We start from the raw sequence: 23,125 nt of genomic DNA, 5'->3' as shown, positions 1-23,125 counted from the left end.
AAGATAACTATTTTTGTGTCCAAAACCAACAGTTGAAAAGCGATGGATTAAGTTTTCCATTACCTAACTCCAACCTCCCGTGTGTTTCATTTTTACTTTCTCTATATTCTGCAGGAAGGAGATGTGAGGAAAATGTAAACGATTGCTGGTCATTGCCTTGTCTCCATGGTGGCTTATGTATGGACCTAATAAATGACTACATTTGTGATTGTCCTCTTGGTAAGTCCCAACTTGATGTGTATTATGAATCGTCTTGACAATTAAAAACATAAATAAATACAAAATGTCAATTTTTGCCTCTGATACATAGCCTGACATAAATTGATGTTTTATGTTTGTGGGCTTTATTTCCCATCTGTACTGTATTTCAATGGCCAATGCCATTGTTATCTCAGTCTGTTGTTTTATGTGGAAACTAAGACTTGCATAACAACATGAATACAAAATATATTGCTTTGACTAAAATACATTGATGTAATTTCGTCAAAGGTCCAGGTCACTTTTGGACTTTTTTTTCGGATTAATATTGTACGTCTGGAATTCTGTAATGCAAGTCTGGACTTCCAGATGGGCATAAAATGTAAACAAGGAAATTAAAACAATAAGGAAAGACTTTAAAGGGCCACCATCCCGGTGATATTGCACACGAAAAAATCTCCATTAATGTTTTTTAATTGCTTCTTATTCAACTTTAAACAAAAGCTCCTTTTAAATACCATACTACATTGTACTACGTGTAATGTATTCCATAACAAGTGTCCTAGAAAGTATCTCTAATCAACTCATAACAGAAGGCTATTTTGCATTCTTCCCTAAGCAGCCAGTTTGTCGTCTCCTTCTGGAAAGAAAATATTTAATCACCACTTGATTGCACCAGTCACATTTCTGCTTCTAGCACTTGTTGGCATTTTTCAGTCCAATGTCACATTTAGTTATAGGCAGTAAAGCCAAAATAAAAAATAGAACAACACCTGACATGTTTAACAATCTTTCAACTGGTTTGTTGCTTTTGAATAGTTTGTTACTGGTATACATGTCACTGGGCAATAAATTCACGGTCATGAAAACATTAGCCAGCTTTTACCTTTTACTTGGTGTGTTTATGACATTAGCAAAAGAACAAATACATCACTGTGAATTATCTGCCCTTGCTAATTTCCTGCATTTTGACCAAAATTCGATTTCGTCGAAAAACAGACCACCAATGTGTGAGTACAGCTTCCATTACTGGTTTATTACACGGACAGATTTATAGACAGGTGTTTATAATGTGCTTATCTTTTGTTCAGAAACCCAATAATATGCGTGTGTGCATCTGTGTCTGAGGGGGATGCTCGTTCCTTCCTGAGAAATCAGAACACATGGCTGTGTGGTCTAAGTTAATGAATTATATTAATTTAGTTTTATGGTACAATGCTCTATTGTTTTTGTCTTTTGTATGTCATACCACTGTAGGGCATGTACGGCAGAGTCGTTTAGTCCTGTGTGCACACGGATAATTACCTATTTACATTTCCCAGAGGAAATTATTATGTTTTAAAAATATCGGTGTAACGTACTAAGATAATACCGTAAGTAACTGGATTGTTAGACACATATTAGTTTATAAAATGATGTTACCATCCACTGATTTTCATCTAATGATCATCCCGTAAAATATTTGCTCCAAATTGTTGAAAAGGTCATAAATTTACCCCTAAACAGCTAAGATTGTATAAATGTTTCTATATTGTTTTGTAATCACCTTCAATATATTTGACGACAATGCTCGGTGAAATAAATCAGGGCAAAATATTTTTAAGTGGTACTAATAAACAAGTCTACCAGCCTCAGTGGTCACGTGCAAACTGTAATATACACCCGTCAATGTTAATCTTCCTACCAGCAGATGTATAGTGAGTCCCGTGGATGGTATTAAAATGGCTATTAAAATATGCTGACTTGAAAAACTAGAGACAATAAGAGCCGGATGTAAGTGCAAGTTTACCTTTAATCGATGCGACAAAGCAAAACAGCAGTCAATTTGGGCCTGTTTTACATTTTTTTAGAAAGAATATCATGACTTAAGGTGCTTATAATTGCGCTGAGATGCTAGTCAGACTGAATAGTGTGTTCCATTTGATGATTGTGACACTAAAAATGTGACATTCTTTCATGCACCATTACCTGCCGGGTGAATTGCATGCACAATTGGTTATTAAGCACTTTAGGAACAGTCTGTGGGGACAATAGTTGGCTATTACCTAGTCCAGGTAATATATTACGTAGGGGAAAAAGATTTGCCAGAAGGTCAAATGGTTGTGTTAGATACAGCTTTTTAAGGAAAAGAAAAGTGGATATTTGGAATGTTTTAAAATCCAGGGAAAACGAATTGATGTAGTACAATTATTATATCAGATTTTACCATTTTAACAGTTAACCGTGGACATAGACGCAATTAGTGAGTAGTCAGTATTTTTTAATTTACCCATCTATCTAGCTACCTCTCTTTCTGCCTGCTTTCAAGAGTCATCATATAATTAATCCATTCACAAAAAAATTAAAAGGCAATTTAAGGAACGTATAATGATATTTTGAATGTTTTGCATTCAAAAATTCACTCCTTTTTTACTCTTATAAACCGTTCAACCAAGGATTTTGCCTTTTCCAGATTGTAATGTTAAAGCAGTTATATTTTGAACGCACTTGGTTCATTTTAAGATTTGCCAACTGAACTTAGAACTGGGTCGCTTAGAGAACTCGCCAATACTTCCCACTGGCCTTACAACAAATAATATATTGACTTTGGTTTCTATCAATGACATGCAGATGTCCATGGTGCTTTTGATAAATGTGATCTCCATCAGTAAAGGAAGTTGGGTCACTGTCAATGAGACGCTCAATTAACATATTGCATACACAGCATCAGGATTACAAGGGAAGAATCAATAATGCATGAATGTGCTAAAAGGCGTATTCTCCTTATAAAACACAGTCATATAGTGAGTGCATACTGTACACGAATCTTCTGTGTTGCACATTTGGATGTGTTTTGAATTTTAACTACCATCTCTATTGTCATTACAGGATTCAAGGGTAAAGACTGCTCCATAGATATCGACCTTTGCATATTAGGAATGTGCACGCAACATACATTAATGTGCACAGAAACACAGGATGGGCAAAATGTATCTTGTGTATGTGAAAGAGGTATGCAAAGACCTTCAATGCAGTACACTTTGAAATGTGTTCCTATTCATGTATATTTTTGTATTTTTTTTACTGAATTATCATATAGTATGTGCTTTTCCTTTCATTTTTTCTCTTAATGAGCTTGCAGGTAAGGTTTCTTAGTGTACTTTATTAATGACACAACTATATCTGTCTTTTATGTAATATTAGTGCCAATTAGAGCATGTGTTTGCCCCCAGGATTTGACTGAATGTGTGGAGATGTGGCTAGACCCAAAGACATTATCATACTGTGCATACAACTAGGCTTTTTTAAGCTTATAGTAAAACGCATGTTGGCAGTCAAAAGCTCATATTTCCACTTTTTCTACTCGGTTAATGGAAGTTCATGCAACCAAATTACCATCAAAGTGACTTAATCGCTCATTTCACATGATCTGGGCATAATACATATGTCATAATGGAGTGTGTGTGATTTCTTACATAAATGAAACTGGCCGCAAGCCACACCACCTCTCAAGGACACACACTTAAGATCTTGCCTTGACTTAGATGTACCAGTTGGGCATCAATTTGTGTATAATTTCAGTCTAATTTCTTTACATATGTTATACAATGGATTGGCATTATTTAACTGCCATACTTACACCAAATAATGTCGATGGGAGGGAATATTGGAAAATGTGTTTGCCATAACCTACTTTGTTTGTTTTTACATGATTTGCAGGTTTTGGGGGGTCTTTTTGTGAAGTCAATCTCAATGAATGTGAGTCAAAGCCCTGCCAGAATAATGGAGTTTGTGTGGACGGTACTGACCACTATCAATGCTTCTGCTCTATGGGTAAGTTCAACTGGGAGGAGAATTTTATTCCTGCAGTGTCCATGTTTGTCACAGTTGTATATGTACAATATCAGGATATACTCTTTCAGATAACTTTCAAAATACAACTTACCACTTACAACTAACAAAACAACTTATATATATATTTTACTTCACATCTTGACTTCCATACCTTTTGGTCTGCTAAGAAATGGACAAATGTAGGTTTACATTGCAAGCAATATACACTGTTTGCACACAAAATACACACTTGCATCATTATGTGTAGCCCTTTTAAATCTCAGCTATTTTCTCACCATGTGGTCCAGTTGGTCTTACTTAAGTGTCATAGTTGTGATTAAACCACCATTGCAGGTTAAGCCATTTATGCATGCTTAATGAAGTCAAGATAATTGTAAAATGTTATGACTCATGGAGAGGTGGAAATCGGTTCCATAGTCCGTTTGAGAAACCATGAAATGATGAGTATTTGACCTGCATCGATAATGCTGATGGTCCAGCATTCGCCATGGCCCTCCTGTAGTTGCTATGTGTGACAGTGCTAATGACAGTCATTTTGTAGCGTGACCATGCACTGCACTAAATTTATGAGGGGGGATCAAATGTTAGAAATGGTGGCAAACCTTTTCACGTCATGGCATTGAATCAGTTAGGACATTTGAAAATGTGCAGAAATATTAATCGAGGAGATCCATGCATAAAATTACTGGCCTATTTGGTCTTTGTGTCAGTCACAAAATCACAATGATATGCCTATTCAATATACAGTACATATATTAGTACATCCTCTAAATTTTGAGTGGTGTGAGTCTGTCAAGAGTCAGGCAGAGTTTTTGGTCAGGTTCTGGGAACTTCGGGGATAGGTAAGATTGACCTTTGAAAAGAGGTTTTGATCCACTGAATACGGGCACCCACCTATACTTAAAAGGAGAAAAAAATAGTTTCTTCACTAGCGGCTTGGTGCAAGGCATGCTTGGAATGACAAAACAGATGGACTTTGGCCAATGCGATCTGCGTGTTTGACCCTCCCATTCCCCTCTACCCTGGCTTTGCCATGATCATTGAGATGGTTTTAGAACCTAATGAATATGATAATCACAATTATGCATTGAATGATTTGATTTCAATAACGATTCAGAGGAGTTGATGACATTGACATCCACATCACTCGACAGCTGAGCTGTACATTGTGCACATTGTGTGTTAGTGCCAAGAACAGCGTTTAACCTTGTGTTTAAATTTAGACTTTTCAATGTCGTACTTAAGATTAACGAACATGTGTATATACTGTATATACTTGGCATCTTTATAAAGGATGGTGTTTATTGACATTTTCACACATTTTCTATTTCTCTTCAAATCAGGGTTTGCAGGAAAGAACTGTGAAATCTATTATAACGAATGTGACCACGGATACTGCACCAATAATTCCACATGTATTGACTTGGTTGGAGACTATGAGTGCAAATGTCTGTTGGGCTTTGCTGGTGAGTTACCTAAGATTACTATGTCCTCCTTTTCATTATTAGGCCATGAATGAACGTGGTGACCATGACTCCAAAATTGCTGATGCTTGAGTAATTGTATTTTAAAATGATCATGACCAAATTGTTGGGCTTTGAAATCCAATTTCTTTTCAGGTAAAAATTGTTCAGTTGCTCTCTCAGAATGTACCAATGATGTTGAGTACTGCAAAAATGGAGGAACCTGTTTGAATGACATAAGTGGGGAATTAAATTGCATTTGCCCACTAGGTATTTATAGTACTTTATTATGAAGAACTTCCATTAGCCCAGCATATATAAGTGGAAAGTCTGGAGGATGCTGTCGAGGGGCAGCAACTCACATTCAATATTCCATCATTAATCCCACTTTTTCCTAATGCCAGGACACTTTGGGATTGACTGCTCTTCATCTGTAAACCATTGTCTATCGAATGACTGTGATCCTAACGGGACTCTCCACTGTGAAGGTCTTGCGAATACCTACATGTGTGTTTGTCAACATGGCTACACGGGCTCACAATGCGAAACACCCATTGACCACTGTGTGGACGGCCTGTGTCAACGCGGGACATGCGTCGATCTTTGGAGTGGCTTCAAGTGTGCTTGTTTTCCAGGTAGCTAACGTTGCAACAAGCAATTGGTTTCAATTGAGGCTTGACTTGATTGAATTGCTATCATAGCAGAAACAATTCAGACTAAACACATACAGTACACAATGCATTTATGACTCTTGATGTGGTAATTAATTATCAGGATGTGACTTCTGTTGATGAAACAAATGAAGCTAAAATGAATCAATATGCATGTTACAATATATTCTGCTATATCAGTCTACAGTTTCTATTAGCACGTCTCAGTGATAACCTCAATTGTGGCAGTCCAGTCTCCTGGAACAAGAACAAATAACACATTTTCTATCAATGACTAATATTGTTCAGGGTTTTTTGTCCTTTCTTTGCAGGTTCAACTGGTCGTTATTGTGAGCTGGACATAAATGATTGTGGAGGAAATCCATGTGGTGTCTTAAGTATTTGTAAAGACACTCTGGACGGCTACATTTGCTTCTGTGCGCCTGGATTTGTTGGTGCGTCAAGATAGTTTTGTTGCGTTGTGTGGAATTTCATTGTTCACTCCAGACATTTGTTCTCATTGTTCCCTGTGATGCTTCATAGGAAATAACTGTGAGATTGAAGTAATTGAATGTCTCAGCCAGCCGTGTAGAAATGGCGGGTCCTGTATTGATGATGTCTCTTCTTTCAACTGCCATTGCCCGGTTGGATTCAGAGGTAGTCCACAGTTAGTAGGAATATTTTTAATTGTTTTTTTCTTCCCCAAAGCTGAATTTTTTTTCTTCCGTAAAATATTGTGTGAAATGTGTAAAAATGACAAATATTTGCTTTTCATTTGACTTGGTATTCTATACATTTCACAACTAATATACAGTACACAGGCATTCACCCACACACTATTTTTCTAACTTCAAGGTACTCAAAGTGCTTTGACACATTCAATTCTCCTCATTCAATTACCGCTGACAAAGCATCGAGATCAACTGGGGGCTCCAATCCAATAGAATTTATAATACCACTTCTAGCATAATCACATGCCTTTGTAAATGTAGTATATCCCTCCAATAAAAATCTACCGTATGTCCCTACTGAAATCTTTTTAAAAAGTGACGTTTTCCAAGTGCAATTTGGATTCCAAGGTGGCTCCAAGATCACATAACATATACATCAATCATCTGTGTGATGGGACCGTGGTAAACCCTAACCATAATGTCTGAAGTAGCCAATGCCATTAGTAGTCAATACGAGTTTAACAAGTTGACTTACGCAAACTGTAAAAAAAAAAACGTCTCTGCTAAATCACTAGTAAATTAACTAGTAAATGTAATTGCCTCCTGATGATGCCAGCAAAGGAAAGTCACACCGTACTAAATGTCCTTATGGTTTGACATTTGATGTAACTAAAGTCTTTAAATGACGCCGTACTCCCTATTGTTAATGGGCAACATATTCGTAACAGGATGAAGACGAGGTCACTTAGTGGGATTTTTGGCAAAAAGTGTTTCGACGCAAACTATAAAGTTGTAATTCCTATATCAGGTATTAAGATTGGAATGCCATCATTTTGCTCAATGTGACCTCAAGACTGTGGCGCAATCATAAAACCAATTTGATATGTGACGTGTGGGGAATAGAAGAAGTCATCAAACATTTGTAGATGCATTATTGACCACAACTTTTGCATGCATCACATCAGCAGCCTCAATGCATTGAGGCTTCTGGTTATGACAGTCAATATAGAGCATGGGAGCTTAACTTTTATTATACACATATACAAGTCTCACCTTGAGCATTAGTGGCAACAATACATAAGTTATGAAAAATTAACCCTTTATGATTAAAATTAACAATCAAAATCCCTATTCTTCGAAGTTCATCACCGAATACAGTATATCCACACCATATTTCTGTCACTTAATATCATAATCTATTACTGGAAACTATTATAGTGTGAAGAGTGTATTCTAGGTGCAACCAGCGTTCAGATTTAATATTCTATGCCGCATTTCAGAGCTTAAGTGTGCTTAACGCCAACTTAATTCAGAGGAGGAAGACAGTGAAAGAGTATGGATCTATCAGAAGGCCTATTTTCCATTCTTACGTTTTTCTCTTAGGCAGCTACTGTGAAATTAGCATCAACGAGTGTATGTCGTCCCCCTGCATGCACAATGCCGCTTGTGTTCACCTTGCTCATGGCTACGGATGTGTATGTGCATCTGGTTTTACAGGTTTGTAAATGCATGTTTTTGTTGTTTGTTATATTGTTTTTGACAACACGTTTGGCAAATGACACTTTTTTCTTTTTTAAATTATGAATTGAGTACATTATTTCTGTTTGCTCCTTTCTTCAAGGAACCCGATGTGAACTTCCCATTGATGAGTGTACTTCGTCACCCTGTAAAAATGGCGGCACATGCATTAAGCAGCCTGGTAATTACTTCTGCCAATGTCAGGCCCCACTTAAAGGTAATAAACCCTGAGACAATGGGCACCTAAGAAAAAAAAAGAAAATACATTCAAGATTTTAAAAAAAAATCAAATAATATTTAACTGCATGTACTATTTTTCAATTTATTTTTTGTTCGTTTTCTATCTGATTTTAATAATGCACATGATTCATCAAGACTAAGGTTTCAACTGAAACTGCGGTTTAAGTGTCATTGAATGATGATATGATTGCATAAACAATGCAAGTGCTTTAGGCTAATGTATGATGATTAAAGTAGGTCAAGCATTAAACACCATATAAAGAGCAATGAGGCTAAACTGTTAGTAAAAATTCAGTTATACTCATTAGTAAATGGTTGCAACAGTTCCTCTATTTGTTCATTTATGGGTGCAATGATAAGGGATGTAATCAATTTCACAGTTTATAATTTGTTCTTAATTCTTTACCCCATGCAGGTAAAACTTAGGAAAATGTTAGCATACTACTACTCTTTTTTCCCCACTTTCTCAGGCACTAATATTATGAATGTTGTATTTTTACATGTTGTTTTATGTTATTCTGTAATCATGCCATCATTAGAAAAACAAGCTTGCTCTCAATTGCTTGTTCCCAGAAGGTTCCATAATAATCAAACAGCATCGAATCTGTCGCAAGGTCGAGTTCGAAGAATCAGATAATAAGGGGGCAGTCTTTAAAATCCCAAGTTCTGCTATTTTAACTCTATTTCAACAAGGCTGTATTCTCCTGTGTATTCACCACAGGTCGAAATTGTGACTTGTCCCCCTGTGAAGCCAGTAATCCCTGTGAGAATGGAGCCTTATGTGTGGAAGAGTTAGATGAGGACCATTACCCTTTGGGCTTCCGGTGCCGCTGTCGACCAGGATTCGAGGGTCCCTATTGTGAAATCAATGTGGATGAGTGCAGCTCCAATCCGTGCATCAATGGATTTTGCTATGATGGTAAGAAAGTTGAAAGAGAGAGAGAGAACATGAAATTGAATCAGTGTTGCTTGAATTAGTCCAATTCAGTAGTAATGTTGAACAAATGACACTAACATAGATGACATTTCCTCTGTAAGTCTATACTTCATAGCTACAGAATTTACTGCACTTTAACATGTGAAATCTATACATTGCAGTAATGTATATTCAGCTTTTCTCTCTTTTTTTATTTATTCTTTTTTATCATCAGTGTTTTTCTCTTTATTCAGCTCCCAAGCTGAGTTAATTTCATTATCTGCATTTACACATTGAATGTTCCATTTACAAAAAAGAAACCAAATCGAACATTTTCCATGGCACAAACTTGTGAGGCTAGGGGCTCACTTTATTGTGTTCCCATACACCCCAGCAAGCTGTCTGGACTAACCTTGATTGCAGCCAGTTTGGGGGGCCTCTAGGAGCCACTGACCCAGCGCTCAACACGAGCTAGCCCCATCCCCGGGGAGAGGACCACAGAGCCATAGAGGCTCAGATGAGTAATGCTGCTGCCACCCATGACCAAAAGCATTTAATGAGAGTAATAGTGGCTACACACAGCAAGACAGAGTGACAGCATAGATTACCTGGTAAATCTTCGGGATAATGAAGAATCCTGGGACCCTGACTAGGGACGTAATAAATTCACTCCGGAAAGAAGCGCAATTATCTCTGTCACTGGCTAACTGAGCATCAACGTTGTGTTGGGGAGACAGCGTGCGTGCAGCATCCCTTGTTATTAGTAACAAGTAGAAACACATTAAAAACTATGGAATATTTCACAGAGTGGTGTAAGAAATTGGGTCTTTTGAAATGTGAAAAAGATTTCTCTTTTCCTATTGCTTCTTATTGATTCGCCTGTAATGTGAACTCTGCTGTGTGGCGACACATTTTATGCTTTCTTTCCTGGCTTCTATGAAGAGAAATGGTTGTAAGTGAAAGGGGTGTTAAGAAAAAAAAGAGGGCCACGGGCCAGACATGTTGAGTAAAAGGGAAGTACAATATCTAATGAATTGAAAATAAACTGAATTTTGTTTTAGTAATGTGCAAGAAGGGAGGAAAAATGTAAATAAGAGTATTTTTTCCGGATATGGCTGCACCACGTGCTATACTATCAATGTGTGTATGTGTATATGTAAAAATGTTTTCGAAAAATATTGAGATGCATAGATAATTAAAATAAACAAGACTGAAATGGCTCACGGGTCAAGGCCTGTAAAGATCTTATTATGTTGGAGCCTGTCAAAGTGCTGCCTTGTCAATCAGTCAATATACTTTTAAACAGTTGTCATGAAACGAATGGTACTACACTGAGAAACTATCGGCAATGCTGACAATTAGCTTTGTAGGAATGGAGCGGTATCTGCTGAGAATAGTAGATAGTAATTGATGATGCAAGGTGATGTATTGTAAGTAAACTGCTGATCTTGTTTCAGTTGTGGATGGCTTTTATTGCCTTTGCAATCCTGGATATGCTGGCCTGCAATGCGAGAAAGACATTGATGACTGTGCGAACAATCTGTGTAGTAGGAACTCAATATGTAAGGACCTCCATCTGGTAAGTAGATTTTTTTCTATATATATGACCATATAATGGAGTGATAGCAAATGACTGTGGGCCTGTAATGAAAATGTGTCTATAAATCAGCAAAGTTGGCAATTCGAATTGCATATGGATTCACTTGATTCACATAAGGTTTTTCAAATTGTCTGTTGACCTGTATGGTTATTATTATAGGAATATCAAAAGGGATAAAAATGTTGCAGCATGCATTCATATCATGTGTATGGACATTTCCTTGAATTTTCTTAGGATTCTGTTTATAATTGACAGCATCTCTGCTCTTTGTACGTAGTTTAAGACTCTTGAGGTCCAAGTAGCCCTAATTGTCTATTTTTGTTCTTTTTTACATGGCTCGGTCAATCATTTCCATGCTTTCAAGCAGATTTATAACAATAAATGAATTGTTAGTCATTTCCTGTAATTAACTATTTGCAAGTCGAAAAGGTTTGCTGCATTCTTCTGAAAGTCAGCTGCAATAGGATCCAGGTTTTATCAGGCCAATCCGTATTATCAACTTGAAATATTTTACTGGAATGTATTAAGTATTTTTCTTGGCCTTTCCTAAACTCATTATGAAGACTTCTTGCTGCATAGCCCTGTTTACAGCCCAGCCAACGCTCTCTCCGAATACAGTGTCCTATGGAATTTATATTTGAAAATTGCAGTCCCTGAAGGTGACTTAGCAGCAAAAATGAGATTATGTTCTCCTGCCCAGGGTAACGAATCTGAATATCCTGGAGGTAACTAATTTATCATTAGACGGATTCACCCAACATCCTCACTAACACCCAGCAGTCACATAAGGAAAGTTTTAACTGCACTGTCCCCTTAGCAAACACATTACTGATTAGAATACTTTCAATCCAGGACTTTTGGCCACAACATTGCCAATGATGAATCCTGGGGAAAACAACTTTGACATCACAAGTCCCCTGTGCATAGTGTACTCTAAATTAAACCAGTTGCATAAAACATTAATCTTCCGTGCTCTGATTAATTGTACTAATGGAAATTATGATGAAATAAAGGACACGTTGTTCACATGCTGTTATAGACACAGGGAAGAACATAAACAGATGAATGAACTCTATATATATGTATGTATATATATGTATATCTATATATATCCGCATAATGTGAAATTTACAAAGAGCGTGATTCAACCTCAGTTCAAAAAGATTGCCAAATGTAATGCATGTTTTATCTTAGTATGGGGTGGATTGCGCTATACATTGCATTCTGGGGAAATCTATGCCAACATTTTTATGTTAAAATGTAACAAAGTTAAATAGCCAATCCTAACAGATGCAAACAGACAACTGCAAGGAGTGTCCGTTTTTCATGTTAACCAAAACACTTATTTTCTTGTTGCTGTGATGCAGAGTTACGAGTGTGTATGTCACACTGGTTGGAAGGGAGAGTACTGTCAGCAGGAAACAGATGAATGCTTGTCACAACCTTGTAAAAACAACGCTACTTGCACTGCACTCAATGGCTACAAGTAGGTACATGCACCAGAGGTATCAGTCATGTAGTAATCGTAAAAAAATAACGATACTATGTCGTTTCTTTGGCAAACGACGCAATGAATATAACTGGCAGATAACACAAATGTTTCAATAGTGGTTTAGCAGTGTGGAAAAAAATACCAGTGGATGTATGACTCATTGAAACTGCTTGCGTCAAATGGCTTCACAAGAGAAAAGAAGAGGGATGGAGAACAATGGGTGGAGTGTTTTATTACTCACTGCCACCAAGTGGAATAGTTACCAGCTGCTTGAGTACAGTAAATCCAAAGCACACACTTGCGCTCCCTTTTTGTTGCGATAGTAAAATTGGCCAACGAATACCTACGTCAAGGCCACTCCAGCAAATGGGGCAATGTGAGTACGGGTGCTAGAGAGTGGTTATTTCACTGTTGAAAGTTGCCAGTTCAATCCCTAGTGACTTTTAAGAGCCTTCTATGAAACGCCATGATAAACGGCAGCTATTTAGATTTTGGTTTGCGTAAAATGATTGGACTTAAAAACCCTGAGACATTTGCTGTATCCTTACTCAATTTTTCAACGAAAAGTATATATGTTTTTATTTTTTAGTTTTTAAGTCAGACATTTCTCTTTTTGGTGTCTCCTAGGTGTATATGCTCACCGGGGTGGACGGGTACGGACTGTGCTGAAAAAGTGAATGTGTGTGAATCTGAACCTTGTCCAAATGGAGCTCGGTGTCAGGGGTCACATGTACCTGGGGATTTCTTCTGCACCTGCCCCCCCTTTCTCACTGGCCCATTGTGCAATCACCCTTATGAGCCATGTGATGCGCTCCACAATTCCTGCGTGCACAACTCCACCTGTCTGACACGCTCTGATGGAACGGCATTCTGCACATGCCCAGCTGGTGAGTGTACAATTGGCCTTATTTTAATTTTTAACAAATCTGGTTTAACCATACTGATAGTTTTTCATTTCTGTTCCCTGGCTAAATTAAAGTAGAGGCAGAGTTCCATTAGAGCTGTTTTATCTGATTCAGAATTGCAACATCTTTTTCACTCCCACTCATAACAGTCAAATCTATGAGACACCTGTGAACAGTTGGCACAACACACAAAAAAACTTTCCCTTCAAATGCGTCAGACTTGTTATAAAAAAATACAAATAAAACCAGCACATGCATGATTGTCCTCCTTTTTTTGTCAAACTGAATCTGCGCCCACATTTTTTTCTGATCCACCCATATGGTCATAATTTGCAATCTTTTGTATATTTGACCATATTTTTCTTTTTTTCTAAACACTTTTAGACTGTGGGTTGACTCGTAACTATACAAATATTTCTTTTTCTAGTCGCCCAGCAAATTTGCAATACATTTTCAGCCTGTGTAAAACATTCTGTTAAGCAATGCTTACAAAGCAGCAAACAAATAATGCTAATAATAACATTAAAATTGATTTTGGTTGATTTGTTGACTTCAATCAATGTCCAAAAAACATTATTTATATCCTAAAGTAAAAAAATAAACCTTTATGTTGATAAGGATACCTTTTGACAGTTATAAGTTGATGCTTGACACGTTGTGTGTGTGTTCTGTGTAAAATGCCTCTATCATGGCAAAGAGGGGATGTTTTCAGATATAAATAGAGAGGCTAGGTGGTTTCTGAAAGCTTCCTTGGAGAGGAATAAGAAATTAGGTGCTTGCTGCATACATTACACAAGTGCTCTGCGTGGGCTCACTCGTTTTCACTTCACACAAGAATGATGACTCATTTCTGTCATTATTATTCAACCTATATTCATGCTATCTGTTGAGTTTTTTGGGAAACAAAGCTAAAAGGACATTTTACAACATTTGATTATATCCTTTTGAATCAATAGGATGATTATTTTTTATTGAGTTATTGTATAGTGCGTTTTGTAAAATGGGAGGAATGTGCCGTGAGAAAAGCAACTTAAAAATGGTGACCACAGAATGGCCCGAACTGGAATTCAGAATATTTTTTTCTGTTTGCTTTGCCATCCCCCCGCCTTTCTATGTTATTGTGGCATGGATAATGGTCACTTCAGTCTATTGTTGAGAAGTTGATTGCAAAAACTACATTTCTACTTCACCCTATAGGAATTACACAATGGTCAGTTTCAAGCACTCTTGCTGAAAATGCATATACGTACTGTGATAATAATGTGCATGGCAGAGCTCAGAGGAAACGTACAACTGGGATAGACAGTATAATGAGTGTCATTCAGATTTAGTAGGTTAGTCTGTAGGGCATGAACTAAATTTTGTGATTGTAGTGCAGGAGAGAAACACTGCATAAGCTACTTCATTAACTTTTGACCGCAGACATAATCACCAATGTGGAAGACATCCCACATGCGCTCACTGACCACAACATTAGGTGTAACAGCACCAGGTTTGAATTTTGAAAAGGCTGCATTTCTAAGGACGATGATCAATCTGTTTTGTTAGATTAGTCGTGTGCTCTATTTACGCTACTGTTTATCCTTCATTGATAGTTTTCACTCAAACCAGATAAACACTTTCCATGTTATGTTGCTTTTCTACCGCACATTGCAGCCTTCTAATGAGTGAACAGCAGCAGGAAGTTAATGACCCAGAAGCAGAACAAACTGAAAAGGCTAGTGTAAGGGCAAATGTCAGAGTGAGGGTTAGTAGATGACAAGCGCGACAAATTAAACAATAGATATCTTCTGAACGTTAAGATGTGTACTATTGTAATGCCTATTAGGGTGTCTCTTCCTTTGTTTAGGTGTGTGAATATTGAAGTACCCAAAATATAGTAGGCAAATTACTATTAAAGTAATGAATAATGAGCTCTCCCTTAAAATAAAGAGTGGGTAAATGCTTTTTCACAGCACTGTTCTTTCTTTTTTCCATTATGTCAAGACATACGATATTTTAGAAACCATTATTTTTCCTTTGCCAAAATCTATTTCCGATCTGATCAGACCGTAAGGACAAATGTCGCAGTCCAAAGCAAATTCACAGTCACAAAATGAAGACATCAGTCATTTTTCAATTGAAACGCCTATCAAAGTTAGCTGACTGTCCACCGGGGATTACCCTCACTTTCTATTTCCTGTGAGACATTCAGTGGCAGTGGCAGCCATCTCATAGGCGAGCTGCAGCCACATGATGGAATGACTTTGCGAGCTTGTGCCTGCGCTATCTCTCTCAATGCTGTCAAAAAGAAGCCTCCAGTCAGTGCTTAGTGGCACAAGATGCATTACATTGCAGTGACATTCCAAATAGCCCCCCCGAGGTGTACCGCCATTGCCGTGACTGACACGCCAGGTTGGGAAACCTGTGCTGTCCCATAATTCACTAGATTCTGCGCTCTTTGTTCACCCATGAAACCACTTTAATTCTTACGTCCCAAGTTATACAAAACTATAACCTGTCACAACATTGCAACAGGCCGGTGTAGTCATTTTATTATAAAAGAAAATATATTGTTTGATATCCATTACAGTTTGGGCTGGGTTCAAAACCATAATGATTTATTGCTCCTGGGGAAAAAATGGAGGCAATCCGTCGACTGCCACCACACCCACAAAATGTAGAGTAGTCAATCTTTGCTTAACAGAAATGTCTACAGGCTTTCCTGGTCGCGCTCAGTAAATCAATGAAACAATTTATGATTTAATCATGCTTTTGATAGTTTTGCTCATTAAAAAGGCAATCCGCTTTATTTGGGGCATCACATTTTTATTGTATGCAGCAATATTTCTATCTAAGATAGCAACAGCCTGATGATATGATTAATTATATCTGTCTATCCGTCTATCCGTCTATCTATGTGTACAGTATGTTACATAAAGTTCACAAAGTTGTTGTTTTTTGTTTGTTTTTTTATTTTTCATGAAAACCCATCCTAATGCCCAACAGAACTGTATGAACTTTATGGTCTTTTGACTGAAATCTGTCATTTTAGTGTATGTTCTAAATCCTTTATAAATTTATAAATATAGATTAAAATAAACTCATTCATCAGCTGCCTAATAGTCAGAAAAAAGACCTCAAAGAGCAACGTACTGAAAATGAAAGGAACCTCCAATTAGATTTTAACTGGTATTTTATTGAGTTTGAATTTATTCACATTTTTTGGTGTTTTTGGACAGCACGTAGCAGAACATTAGAGACTCACACTTTTTTTGTCAAAACTCCTTCTGATCTGCTGAGCCACACAGCCCTCAACCCCCTAACGAAGCAGGGCAAAAGAACCCGTGGGTTTTAGACTCTCCCTCTTGCCCTAACTTAACAAGAAGCACCCCCATCTTTACTTGCCTTATTCCTCAAGACATATGCATAGAGTGGCCCATTCATCCGCCTTTTTCCCCAAACCCCAGACCGCTAACCCTCAAACCAATCTGTCCGTGGCACTGAAGTATTATTAGACTTACACGCTCTCTGAGGAGAAACTGTATGTGCAAAGAGATGGAGGATGAGAAATGCTACAGGGGCTACTAGTTCCATTAAAATGGTCCTCAGCAGGGCCTTGGTTATCATCGACCCTGACGTTTTCAGCAATGTGGGCGGGCTCACTGATCCAAGACCATATCCTCTGTCTTTTAGGATTTGAAGGAAGCCAGTGTGAAACTGACACCAATGAGTGCAGCTCTAATCCTTGTGGAGACCACGGCAAGTGCATGGACCGGGTCAACGGATACAGGTGCTAAGTCTCAGTTTTTTCAAAAAGTACAAACTACATCCTAGGCTTTTCCTTATCATATTTTATGGACTAATGGTCAAAACATAAAAATGTTCGGAAATGTATTTCACACCAAACATTACCCGCACCCAGTCGTGACCAGAGCTCTCTTGGCTTGGCCACAAGAGGTAAAGTAAGATAAATTAATGTCAATGAGATGAGTATTTGTTACAATTGTGAGTTAAAGACTGTTTAAATGCTATGTAGGTTAAAGAAAGTTGAAGTGGCTGAGCTGCAGTGCTATAACATTGAAGCCTGCTCAGCTAAAGGAAGATTACAGTAGTCAGCATTAGCACTGCATGCAATGCTGCTGGCCAGTCACGTCCTACAAAGAGAGTATTGGCGCTTTTGCAACTATGACTTTCGAACTGCTTCTTGTTGTTGTTGGTTTTTCCTTCTGATTATGCATTTTCTCTATAGTGACTGGTAGTCCAAAAAAACTACTTATTTTTACATTACGAATGGATAATGCCAAGAGAACTTTTATTTAGAGTAAGAAGTCTTTATCAAAATAAGAAATTGCCTGTATTTTATGCATTTGTCAATTCACCATTCAACTTGTTGGTTACATGTTTTTCTGTTTTGTTTTGGTTGTATTTTACAGCTGTGTTTGTGAACTGGGATATTCAGGGCTTTACTGTGAGCAAAACATCAATGAGTGCTCCTCAGAGCCTTGCCTCCACGGTGGTACTTGTCAAGACCACGTGAACAAGTAAGAATAGAAAAAAAATGTGCAACTGATAACAGCCTGTAGTCAGAGATGATGCAGAGGTACATTTGCCTGACTTGCTGTTAATTTTCTGGATGAGCAAGGGAGCCAAACGCAGAGGAGTGAGGCAGTTGTAACTAAAGTTTATTGACGGGTTTGAGGGTATGCAAATCTGCGTCAGACGAAGCAGGTGGGGTGTTTGTTATGTGAGCAGGTGAGCAGGCTGACAGATGGCCCGGCAGGCATTCCGGCATCCAAACGATGCGGGATCTGTGAAACTCAAACTAAAATGAGCTCTAAGTAAATGCTCAAATCAAATAATCGGAAAATTGAAATGTAAATCTGACAATGAAATGAAGCCAAGGAACGGCTTACATATGCTGTTGAAGATGATCATCTGCACCAGGTTCAGTTAACTCTCCAATTGGCACACCTGCTCAAAACACACACACATCCCGAAATACATACCCCGGGAGTAGGAGCGGCGCTCAGAGGATAGAGGCCTTAAAGTGTTTGCAAGGAGCATTGATTCCTCAATTATTCAATTTTAGTGGGAATCGCCTTACGACCGGCTGGCAACAAGTTTACGGTGTAGTCTGCTATCCACGCAAAACCATATGGACAGCCTCCACCACGAGGCAACCCTACAGGATAAGCGGTACTGAAAATATGGATATTTATTTTAAACGTGTAGTCGTGTTCCTCCATTCGTAGTGTATTATCTGTAAGATGCCGTCCTGAAGACGGAGAGTTGATCAGCTGGAAAACATCATGTACCTTTAGTCCATCTTCAGTCCAAGGCTATACTACGGCTTCTCTCTGCCGTGCCTAACGAGAGCCCCGGGGCTTGTGAGCTTAGCTGAACAGACAGATAGGAGCAGTCCCAGGGCCAATTTGAGTCCTAAATGGTTTGTCTCCAGTTTGTCTCCCATCATGCCTTGGCTCCCGTGTGACCCAGGCCTACTCAATACCAGAATGCTCACCTTATTGCACAGTTCGGTGTGTTTTAACCTCCACGCCCGCTATAGAAACAACACATCACGCTCACCCTTATCTTCATCTCACTGACACGCCAGTTGAATAAACTGTTGTACACTGAGCTGATTCAGTTTGTTCTGCAATGTGTTCAACAGTGTCTTTTCGCTTCTGCACACATTCCTATTAACCTCTTATCACACGGCAGGCATAGGCAAATAATACAATGTTATCAATGGATACAGTTTTGTTTCATAAGAGGCTCAAAAGCAGCGTTGGCTGGCAGGCAGCAAAGCGAGAGAGCGTTAATCACCAGGGTACTGTTCCTGACCAGTTGAGCCACAATTAGAAGGTACGGTGCTTTTGTGCCACATGAAAAGCGTCTTGCATATCAGAAAAATTGGGTATAATATTGCTGATTTTATGGAGACAAATTACACCATACTTATAATATTATTTGGATTTCAGACCCCCTATAAATAGGGAAGCCATTGCCTTAGAGACGTGAGGTCAAAAGATATTAGAGCCACTGACAGCTGGGGAGAGGGATTTGAATGGAGTAAACTGCATTATCAGACTCATTAGGCTATTCCCTTCAGTAATAAGTCATCAAGCATAATTCAAAGTGAGTTGCACCATGGGAAACTTAATTGCTGCTATATTGTTCCTGTTTGAATGAGATGCCAGTCAGACATGAAAAAATGAGTGTTTATTCCAAAGTTTTTCTCACAATTCAAATAGCTCCATCAATAGTATGCAAACTCCTTTTGATCTATTATCCTAGGAAAAGATGTTGCCATCCATTTATGAAAGATTATTTGATGCTTCTGCTCACCTTAGTTTTATTATTCACCCATCCATGTCTTTTATTTATTGTATGGTACTGCTTAACTTGGTTTGCTTGTCATTTGTTGTGATAATGTTCATTGTGTTCCAGCTACAGTTGCTCTTAAAGTGCAATTTACAAAAAGAACAGCTTTAACTTAAATTGAGATTATACGTTAGGTTTTCCATTTCCATATTACAGCCACATTATTTGTCCACTTGCTAAGATGTCATCCTTTCTTTAATTAGTGGTCCTTAAGTGGATGCAGGTTTTAGTTCTAACTGATTCAACACAGACTGTTTAACCAATGAGGTCTCTGCTGAAATAAGCTTCACCTGACTGCCATTTACTGTCTTACACTTGTACAACACCCCATTGGTGACAAGACTGGTGTCTTCTTGATTGGCTGGAAAACCTGCACCCATTTGCAGCCCTTTGTGAAATAGTTTTCCCACCTCAGGCTTAATGATTGGGGATATGTTGAACTTGTCCCCTGCCTAAGATTTGAAGAATAGGCTCCAGCACTCACACTTGGCTCTGGAAGATAAGAGGGAAAAAGGATGAATGATTTGTCATGAAAAGAATTTGAATTCTAAGAGCATGCTCAACTCCTCCATTCAGTGATTGCCTGATAGCATACCTTTTATTCCTCAGGTTTGGCTGCATTTGTCCTCATGGTTATTTTGGAACGGTGTGTCACCTGAGTGGGAAAGACTGTCGAGTTGTACCTTGCCGGGAAGAGGAAGAGGGTACCTGTATCACCAAGCCGGGGGTTGTTGGCTGCATCTGTCACCCAGGATACTCAGGTATATATATATCTTATTTTCCATGGTGACAATGAGAAATAAATAGAAGAACTGAAAGGATTTTCAGAATTGGTACAATTGGGAGAACTGACACAGATGCTTAAAAACTGCTTCCCAAAACTTTCTATTAATTGGCCTGCCTGGGGCAGATGGAATGGTTGCATTTTAGAGAAACATTCCTTTTACCCGTTTTCTCTATTGGAAACTTCTCCCGATTCTAAGCTCCTTTATTTAATCAAGCTATTTAGTATCAGAAATCCTATAGTTGCTTCACTTCAATCCATTCGTCTTCTCTTCCTGCGAGTCAGATATTGAGCTATTTTAGTGCACATGTGTACGTGTGTTTTTGCACTGAAGCCGATTCCTGTCACCTCCCGGGAAGATTAATTTCATTTGTCTTCCGTATTGTATCATCAATTTATCCTTCCTCAATTGAGAGAGGGGGAGAAATCTCTGCGGTATTGCGACTCTAGAGAGCAGAACCTGACACGCATGGCCCAATTCCCACTGAAGCATCTTTTATTATTAGGCCTGCGCACACCATAGTACAAGTCATTACTTTTTCTGATGCTCTAAGTTCATGCAGGGAAACAGGACTCCCCAAGAGAGCAAGCATCCAGAGAATGCGTTCTGACTTGGCTCAAACCAACTGGAAGTCTTGCAAGTATTTTCTCTATAACTTTTCACTGCAGCAGAAAAACTACTGTGCTTGATAATAGGTTTTTGGAGAGTTCTTTGATGATACTTGGCTCAATTTGGAATGTTATTCTGAATTAATAAGTATGTGTCAAGTCTATTTGGGATGAAACGTGGAAATTTGATTCTACCACATGATTAACGTTACTGTCTGCTACTGACATCAGGAAAGCACTAGATATTTTTTGTTCTTTTTTTTTTGGCTTATTGAATGCCAGAATCAATTTAGGGTCCAACAGATGAAGCTGTTTACTATTAAATGTGTGAAGGTGTTATATGGTAGCTCACTTGGATGCAAATACACAATAATGATAGTTTGTTTCCACTTGCATTCATCCCTCATTGGATTGGATTTGTTGGGCATAAAAGGTTAGCGTCAATACATTTAAAAAGTTATGGATTTGGAGTTTTGAATATTTGCATTTTTTTTAAATTGATTTATCACTTGGACTTGAGCATTTTTCTACTGTGCAAAAGAGTTAAGGGTATGATGTTTGTATGAATCAAAGTTTTGGATGTTGTCATTTGTCAGACGCTATTTTTTTATTCTTTACTCTCCATTAAAGAGCGCGTTCCCTTGAGTGATAGTACAGTACAATCAGCACAATGGAGTATTTTTCTCAGTCAGCACGCTGTTGCATGGTGATGATGTTGCAGTGAGGCTCCAGTGAATTTGCACTGCTGGATGAACATGACAATTGAGATATGGTCATCAGTTGAATTATACCATGTCTGCACTTTTATGTTGTTAGAAATATGACTTTGTGTTCATTTTTAGTCTGAAATTGTGAGTACTGTAGTGCACGGTAATTTTATTACATCATGGAAAATTGCGCTGTTGAAAATGAAACGAATGAATTAATAACAATATTTTTCCAAATCATTCATGAAATTCCCCCACTAAAATCATAAACTGTTATCCATTCATCAATTGCTTGTATGCTATTTTGTAATTTTCAAGAGTTAGACAGCAACCTTTAAAAAAAATAATATTATAATACATTTTACAAATGCTTGGTTCATCCATTTGCTATATTTATTCCCTTAGATCTGTAGAATATGTTCTAAAGCCTGCAGTAGTGTATACAATCTCTACTTTATCCTTAATTCAGTTGCTTATGTTTGGGTGGAAAACGGCTGATTAGAGTTAATGCTGGGGAGAAACTGAAGGATGTTTCTCTGTATGATAACTAATGAGGTGTCAAACTGACTCATGAGAGTTAATGATTTGGCTTGTAGCAATATTTTTTTCCCCTTAGAAAGCATTAAGGTATTTTTTTCAGTTGTAGAATGTTAAGTGAGCATGAGGGAATTTGAGGTTAAAAGAAAAGGTTGCAAGTAAACCTCCGAAATGCTTCGTTTGAAATAAAAGAGAGAAAAAAATGCATTCTAATTACGCTTTACCAAGAAATTACATTTAAAGGAAAGGCTCTAATTATTTTATTTTATTTTTTATTCAACACATGCTATCCAATTCATAAGAATAGAAATTACAAAACGAATTGCTAGTCTTTGAAGGAAGATCATTTATCCTTAATCAAACCTCATATACCATATCTACTGACTTGTAAATGTAAATAAATGTATTTGTATATCTTTTGTCTAGATACATTTTGGGTAAAGGTATAAGACACCTAAGAATTATGCTTTACTATAAGGCCTTCAACAAAGACCCTATTGTAATGACTATATTACTTGTTATAATTTCATATTTTAATTTGAGTAGCTACAGCAAATTGCCTTTAGGCTGGCTTTAACATCCTAAAAAATGTTTTTAAAAATGGGACCCCGCGGTGACCTACACAGAAAACAGTC

General features: G+C 37.9%; 1 protein-coding gene across 5 annotated transcripts in view; it reads left to right on the top strand.

Moving 5' to 3' along the window:
• The window catches only part of eys (eyes shut homolog), a 201,395-nt gene that overhangs the window by 121,536 nt on the left and 56,734 nt on the right, over positions 1–23,125 (top strand). For 4 of the 5 annotated variants that reach the window (XM_077612551.1, XM_077612552.1, XM_077612549.1 and 1 more), the window contains 16 exons: positions 115–219; positions 3,067–3,189; positions 3,898–4,011; positions 5,376–5,498; positions 5,900–6,130; positions 6,478–6,600; positions 6,689–6,802; positions 8,200–8,313; positions 8,438–8,551; positions 9,296–9,493; positions 10,948–11,069; positions 12,458–12,576; positions 13,210–13,469; positions 17,163–17,259; positions 17,903–18,010; positions 20,463–20,614. In XM_077612551.1, coding sequence (XP_077468677.1) covers positions 115–219; positions 3,067–3,189; positions 3,898–4,011; positions 5,376–5,498; positions 5,900–6,130; positions 6,478–6,600; positions 6,689–6,802; positions 8,200–8,313; positions 8,438–8,551; positions 9,296–9,493; positions 10,948–11,069; positions 12,458–12,576; positions 13,210–13,469; positions 17,163–17,259; positions 17,903–18,010; positions 20,463–20,614 — 2,217 coding nt within the window. The remainder of the gene's footprint in view (positions 1–114; positions 220–3,066; positions 3,190–3,897; positions 4,012–5,375; positions 5,499–5,899; positions 6,131–6,477; positions 6,601–6,688; positions 6,803–8,199; positions 8,314–8,437; positions 8,552–9,295; positions 9,494–10,947; positions 11,070–12,457; positions 12,577–13,209; positions 13,470–17,162; positions 17,260–17,902; positions 18,011–20,462; positions 20,615–23,125) is intronic. The other variant, XM_077612553.1, reaches the window with a different exon arrangement.

Source organism: Stigmatopora argus, chromosome 11, assembly GCF_051989625.1.
Source record: "Stigmatopora argus isolate UIUO_Sarg chromosome 11, RoL_Sarg_1.0, whole genome shotgun sequence".
NCBI classification, from domain to species: domain Eukaryota; kingdom Metazoa; phylum Chordata; class Actinopteri; order Syngnathiformes; family Syngnathidae; genus Stigmatopora; species Stigmatopora argus.
The sequence above is the reverse complement of the archived record's forward strand: the minus strand, read 5'-3'. Positions and strand labels throughout refer to the sequence as shown.